We start from the raw sequence: 7,260 nt of genomic DNA, 5'->3' as shown, positions 1-7,260 counted from the left end.
CAATTTGGGAAATTCGTATTCCTGGTCGTAACGCTGGTGAGTTACCGCTGCTCTGATATTCAAAAGTTCTTTCCGGCTGTATGTAGTTACACAAAACATTTTCTGGCCTAATAATGTAAGGATAACAAAACAAAAAAACAAAATACTGCAAAGTTGCTTAGGCGCTAGAAGCAGAGCTGCCATATCTGTCAGTGACATCTTACTATTTTAAGTGTTTCTAAAATCCCCTATAGGAAAAATGAATGGTGGAAAAACGATTGGAACCATTTCCCTATTTGACCGCTAGGTGTTATGGGTATTATGACTTATACTGTGGTACTCTATACCGGCAACCATCTCATTCAGATTGCACCTCGGTTAAAAAAATGCAGAGGTAAAAACGTTCAACAACTGGGACCTCAGAAATCTCTGACTTCCGACTTAAGTGCATTCAAGATAACTGGGGAACTCAACAAAATATATACAAAAAAGCTCAGATCTAACTCGGAATTCGAAGTTGGAAACTCAGGCATCTTTCTACAGCTCCAACTTTCCGACTTGAAGATCACCGACATCATGATTTGACCTCGTTTTTTGTTCCCAGTTTCTTGAAAGCACAAAAAGAAAAATACGGACAGTTTGTAGAATGGTAAAAGTGCTTCTGTGAGACGTCACACACCCAAGAAGGCTCACCAATCACCCGACCTAAATCATTAATGTTAATGCCTTTGGCTCCAGCTATCCTACGAAAGGACATTTCGCACACGGCGTAACGTCACGTTTCAACCCGTCCAGTTGGTGGCGGCAATACACCTTTTGGGGTTGTAGTCCGCGATAAAACCCACAGAAGAAGAAGGAAGACGTGACGTCACTGTTTACATCTAAAGGCCCTTTCTCTTCCTCATAGTGTGAGGAAAAAGGTACATTTCCTCGACATTATTCCATATTAGCTTGCTAGCTAGTTGGTTTTATTTTTTAAAATAGAAATATAGTTTATTATTTTAGTAATCTTGTAGCTTTGGTTACTGTATGACTGTTATTTTTCTCGCTGAAAAGATAGTAAAGCTAACGTTAGCTGGCAGCCAGCTTGCTAGCTAACAACCCCGGTACTCATAAATTACTACCTAGCGTAGACGAGTGTGCTGGTGTTTGCACAGCAATAATCAATACCACGTTTGTACTAAATTCCATGCAATGCTGAAATCGTTATTAAATGTGCTTTACTAACTAGCTGTGTCGGCTGGTTAGCTAGCCATATAACTAGCTAGCCTAGATGTCTGTTTAAGTACAGTACTACTAGCTAGCTAACGTATCTCAGACGTCCACCGTTTGATTGTTTCATCATGGCGAGTTAGCTAAATATGTATTGAGTTATGTAAACGTGACATTAAAAAAAAGTTGTCACGTGATTTGATGTGATAATGGCAGATTAGCTATGTATGTGTTGCCCTTTATGTTCTCGCTAGCTAGCTATATTTCCTCGGGTTTTCTATTTTTAGAGCTACCAAAAATGACAACAGCCGCGAGACCAACGTTTGAGCCAGCGAGAGGAGGGAGAGGGAAGGGAGAGGGCGATCTCAGTGCCTTGTCCAAACAGTACTCAAGCCGAGATCTGCCTGGTCACACAAAGATCAAATACAGGTGAGTGACACAAGTAACAAAACCTATTCTTGTTGTGTTTTGACATCTTGGCATCAGTCTTTCCCCATACCATATGGCTTAGTGCTGCACTGCACCAGTAGTTGGGAATAGGTCCCTCTGGTTGAAGGTAGAGTGATGTCTCACTGTGTCCCTGTCTCATCCCCTCAGACAGCCCACCCAGGATGCCCCCGAGGAGGTGCGTGCCCGTGACTTCCGCAGAGAGCTGGAGGAGAGGGAGCGTGTTGCTGTCCGGGAGAAGACCAGAGAGAGGGGACCTAGAGGTGGGTATCCAGGCATACACATAAACTCAGACCTGAGGTAAAGCTTGACCTGAACGTAAAATATTGTCTTCTGTGTGTAAAAAAAGATCAAGAGGATTTAGCATCTGACATACCATTATGCCCAAAGGTTCTTTTTTGTTGGCATGAGTCATCTGCAGGGGCTTTCATCTCAAGCAAGTATCATTGAAATTGTGGTTTCTCTTTTTAATTTTCAGAACACACCACATCTTCATCCTCGTCCTCAAAGAGGCCCAGACTAGATCAGATTCCTGCTGCCAACCTTGATGCAGACGACCCCCTCACTGACGTAGGTGCCACATGTTCATCCACCTGTCACACTTCTTTTTTCCCTTCTTTTTTGAAAGCTCAGCCGCTAACCTTTTATTGTTTTATGTTTTTGGGTGTAGGATGATGAGGAAGATGATGACTCTGAGGACAGTGATGATGATGACACTGCAGCTCTGCTGGCTGAACTGGAAAAGATCAAGAAGGAGCGGGCTGAGGAGCAGGAACGTAAGGTAAGGCCTCCCATGCAGAGATACGAGTCACTACAAGATAGTCAATAGCTGCAAGGTCACAGTCGTGCCAGTTGAGTCAAGCCAAGTGCAAATGGCTTACTCCGGTATTGCTGAGTAGTAGAGAATAGGGCTCAATTGACCTGCTAAATTAATGGGTTGTTTTGTTTGAAAAGTATGTGGACACCTGCTAGCCAAACATCTCATTCCAAAATCATGGGCATGAATATGGAGTTGGTCCCCCCTTGCTGCTATGACAGCCTCCACTCTTCTGGGAAGGTTTTCCACTAGATGTTGAGACATTTCTGTGGGGACTTGCTTCCATTCAGCCACAAGAGCATTAGTGAGGTCGGGCACTGATGTTGGGTGATTAGGCCTTGCACTAAGTCGGCGTTCCAAATCATCCCAAAGGTGTTCCATGGAGTTGAGGTCAGGGCCCTGTGCAGGTAGTCAAGTTCTTCCACATCAATCTCGACAAATATTTCTGTATGGACCTCGCTTTGTGCATCGGGGCATTGTCATGCTGAAACAGGAAAGGGCCTTCCCAAAACTGTTGCCACAAAGTTGGAAGCACAGACTAGTCTAGAATGACATTGTATGCTGTAGCGTTAAGATTTCCCTTCTCTGGAAGTAAGGGGCCTAGCTCTAACCATAATTTTTTTTTTAGCTCCAGACCATTATTCCTCCTCCACCAAATTTTACAGTTGGCACTATGCATTTTGGCAGGTAGCGTTCTCCTGGCATCTGCCAAACCCAGATTCGGCCATCGGACTTCGATGGGGAAGCGTGATTCATCACTGCAGAGAACGCGTTTCCACTGCTCCAGAGTCCAATAGCAGCGAGCTTTACACGACTCCAGTCGACACTTGGCATTGCACATGGTGATCTTAGGCTTGTGTGCGGCTACTCAGCCATGGAAACCCATTTCATGAAGCTCCCGACCAATAGTTTTTGTGCTGACGTTGCTTCCAGAGGCAGTTTGGTAGTGAGTGTTGCAACAGAGGACAGACTATTTTTATGTGCTACATACTTTAGCACTCACTGATCCCGTTCTGTGAGCTTGTGTGGCCTACCACTTCACGGCTGAGCTGTTGTTGCTCCTAGACATTTTCACTTCACAATAACAGCACTGAGTTGACCAGGGTAGAAATCTGACGGACTGACTTTTTTGTCGGTGCCACGTTGAAAGTCACTGAGCTCTTCAGTAAGGTTGTTCTACCGCCAATGTTTGTGTATGGCGATTGCATGGCTGTGTGCTCGATTATTATACACCTGTCAGCAACAGGTGTGGCTGAAATAGCCAAATCCACTAATTTGAAGTGGTGTCCATATACTTTCGTCATTATAGTGTATAATCCTGGTCAGACATTTTCTGACTTGGATATATACATATGGATTCAACTGTCAAACCCCATCAGAACCCAAAATATAAGATTTGAGTAAATGCCTCAAAACATGCATGAAACTAATGTTGATATATTGGCTGGTCAGTCCTTGCATCTATAGCTCTGTCTATGAATTTCAGAGTGGTTACATATGTTTAAAGGGACAGTCCTGAGTCTACCTTTTTTGTTGATTTTTGAGATGCTTGCAAGCAACTATTTGAGCCTTTTATTAAGGCCTACCAGAAAGTGGCTATAGTATTGATCTTGGCAACAATGAGAGCTTTGCACCTGGTCCTCTGTCCACGTTTTGTGTCCTGTACCAGGAGCGGGAGCAGAAAGCTGAGGAGGAGAGGATCCGCATGGAGAACATCCTGAGTGGGAATCCTCTGCTCAACCTGGCAGGACAGCAGCAGCAGCAGCAGCAGCAACAGATAGTCCCCACCCCGACTGCCTTCAGCGTCAAGCGGAGGTAAACACACACAAACACAACTGCCTGGGGCATGGCTGTGGATGGCAGTTGTTTTATATCCTCTCCTGTCTTTCTCTCTAAGGTGGGACGATGATGTAGTGTTCAAGAACTGTGCAAAGGGAGTGGATGAGGCACGCAGGGAGAAACGCTTCGTCAATGACACTCTGCGCTCCGAGTTCCACAAGAAATTCATGGAGAAATATGTGAAGTAGAACTTACAACTCTGCTTTGAAGGTGTTTCATTTCACTCGACTCTGCTCTGTTTCCAGTTCATCACTGACTGATAGGGATTCGTCTGAAATCATTGAATGAACCTGAAGAATGGAGGGACCCCCACGTACCGAATCCTCTGTATATAAATGAATCTAATGCTTGACATAAACAGATTAACTAATTTTGTTTAGTGTTAACATTTTCTATCCTTGAAATTAATGGTTGCAATTGCGACATCGTCAACTTTTTGTTATTTTGCTTTTAGCCTTTTTTTTAAGCGATGTTAATAAAACAATAAATAAAACCTGTCTGTGAGAGGGCTTTTATGGTTTTGTCATTGCTTTTATCTTTGTGCCCCAGGAGTTATAATTCTGCAATGGCAAGCTCGACAGCATGCCTTTTCTCTCCTTTTGTTTTGGGGGCTTATTTTGTTGTCATTGAAAGCCTATGTGACACATTACCTTCATGACTCATGCCTTTTAATTGAGATGAGGTTAAACCTTTCTGCAGAGGATGTTTATTTTAACTGAAGTGAAGTGTTGGTTAAACTTACTGTCTAGCTGCAAACTAGCTGCAACCCACCCCGACTGACTGCCTTCAAAAGGAGGTTCACACACACTGGTGAATGTCCTCAGAATTAGAGGGGAGATGTTGTAACTATTTAACGGACAATGGAAGTTAAGTAAAACTAATGCGATGGCCAAAAGCCGAAACACTGGTTTTACTTGTAATGTTTTAACTTCCATTGTCCTCCAATAGTTGCTGAATCTCCCCTTTAGTTTGCTCTTCAGTTCATGCACCTTGGTTGGAGAGCGAGGTTGTGGCAGTGCTCCCTTTCCTTTGGTGAATGAGTCCAGCCATATTCTTCATAACGCATCATACTACTCAGTGTGGCAGAGAAATGTGGAAAGATTAGTAAGTATTTGTATTTCGTCTGCTTTGATGTGCTAAGCTGTCCCACTGAATGTGTTCTCTCGTTTGAATTTAACCTTGCCAGATGTTATTTTCCTCATGGTGATAAAGGCAAACATTTAGCTCTGCAGATGTGCTTGACATTCATTTTGAGATGGTGTGATTGTATGTTGCAATAGACATTCTTCACTTTAATTATGACGACATACTTTTTCCTTTCAGCAGATTAGGTCCTCAGCCAGCAGTACATCTCCAGGGAACTCTGTTCTGGGTGGTTTTCTTGACCTTATTCCATGTGGTTCCTGCCTTCTTAATTTCCTCCTCACTTCCATGGTAGGTAGGTCATTTGAGCCCTCCTGTCTCAGCCTCCAGTATCTATGCTGCAATAGTTTGTGTTGGGGGTGCTAGAATCAGTCTTATATCTGGAGTATTTATCCTGTCTTATCCGGTGTCCTGTGTGAATTTAGGTATGTTCTCTCTCACGGAGGACCTGAGCCCTAGGACCATGCCTCAGGACTACCTGGCCTGATGACTCCTTGCTGTCCCCAGGCCATCTGGTCGTGCTGCTGCTCCAGTTTCAACTGTTCTGCCTGCGGGTGTGGAACCCTGACCTGTTCACCGGACGGGCTCCCTCTCCCAGACCTGCTGTTTTCAACTCTAGCGACAGCAAGTGCGGTAGAGATGCTATGAAAAGCCAACTGACATTTACTCCTGAGGTGCTGACCTGTTGTACCCTCTACAACCACTGTGATTATTATTCGACCCTGCTGGTCATCTGAACGTTTGACAGCCAGAAGAGGACTGGCCACCCCTCGTAGCCTGGTTCCTCTCTAGGGTTCTTCCTAGGTTCTGGCCTTTCTATGGAGGTTTTCCTAGCCCCTGTGCTTCTATACCTGCATTGCTTGCTGTTTGGGGTTTTAGGCTGGGTTTCTGTACAGCACTTTGACATCAGCTGATGTAAGAAGAGCTTCATAAATACATTTGATTGTACAACCTTTCATACCAAAGTTAAGAATAGTACGTGTCTTGTGGGGAAACATAACAAAACGATTAACTGGCTGAATGCAACCTATGTTTTTGTTTGTAGAACTGAGCAACATGATTGAACAATCTTACTTTGCTGAACTTATACACTATTTTTAGCCATTCTCAGAGGAAAAAGGAAATCAAATAAGAATGCACTTTTTCATTCAGTTTGTTCCCTAAACATGCGCTTTGGTTGAATGTATTGCCAGTGTGATTTTTCCTTGTCAGAATACAAAAAGGTACATGTCATTGGAAGACCTTCCACTGACGGTCTTTGTGATTGCAATAACGCAGTCCTCAGATGTACAGAAGTTATTATATTATCGGCTGTTCTCTTTCACGCAAAGGCTGAACAGTAATCATAAAGAGACCCATTCCGACTTAGGAATTTGCCTTTCCTAGGCACTTCTCAGTACATTTATCTTAAGCCATCCCTTTAAAGATGGTGTGCCTTTAATTAGAAATTTGTCTACAGTCTAGAATACATTGAGAGAACGGGTTCAGAAAATAGGGATTAATGAAAGAAAGTCATCTAAATATATGCCTATTCGTCTCTGTTTCAACACCAACTGGTAGATTTAAAAATACTCATGTTAATGATTTAGGCACATTTTAGGGTTGTATGAATCATTAAAAAGAGAACTGGTTTGGAGAGCCTTTACACATGAAAGATATTGATGAATAAAAAATGGTGGTTTGAGTCATTCAGAAAATGTTTAACCCAAGGTAATGTATATACAATTTGTAATAGGGAGAATAGCGTACAATAGCAGGCTAAACCCTCATTTATTGCCTGCACTAGCCATGGAACTATGTGATGACATAGTCAAGTGTCGGGT

General features: G+C 43.2%; 1 protein-coding gene across 1 annotated transcript; it reads left to right on the top strand.

Annotated features, from left to right (window-relative positions):
- Nucleotides 1–307: 307 nt before the first annotated feature.
- cwc15 (CWC15 spliceosome associated protein homolog) lies at nucleotides 308–4,804 on the top strand. Its single transcript, XM_020485327.2, has 7 exons — nucleotides 308–899; nucleotides 1,479–1,620; nucleotides 1,789–1,901; nucleotides 2,117–2,208; nucleotides 2,309–2,419; nucleotides 4,125–4,270; nucleotides 4,353–4,804. Exons 2-7 carry the CDS (start codon nucleotides 1,490–1,492, stop codon nucleotides 4,480–4,482), a joined length of 723 nt encoding a protein of 240 aa, XP_020340916.1. The 5' UTR covers nucleotides 308–899; nucleotides 1,479–1,489; the 3' UTR covers nucleotides 4,483–4,804.
- The last annotated feature ends 2,456 nt before the right edge of the window (nucleotides 4,805–7,260 follow it).

Source organism: Oncorhynchus kisutch, linkage group LG6 (genome assembly GCF_002021735.2).
Source record: "Oncorhynchus kisutch isolate 150728-3 linkage group LG6, Okis_V2, whole genome shotgun sequence".
NCBI classification, from domain to species: domain Eukaryota; kingdom Metazoa; phylum Chordata; class Actinopteri; order Salmoniformes; family Salmonidae; genus Oncorhynchus; species Oncorhynchus kisutch.
This window is presented reverse-complemented; position numbering and strand designations above follow the sequence as displayed.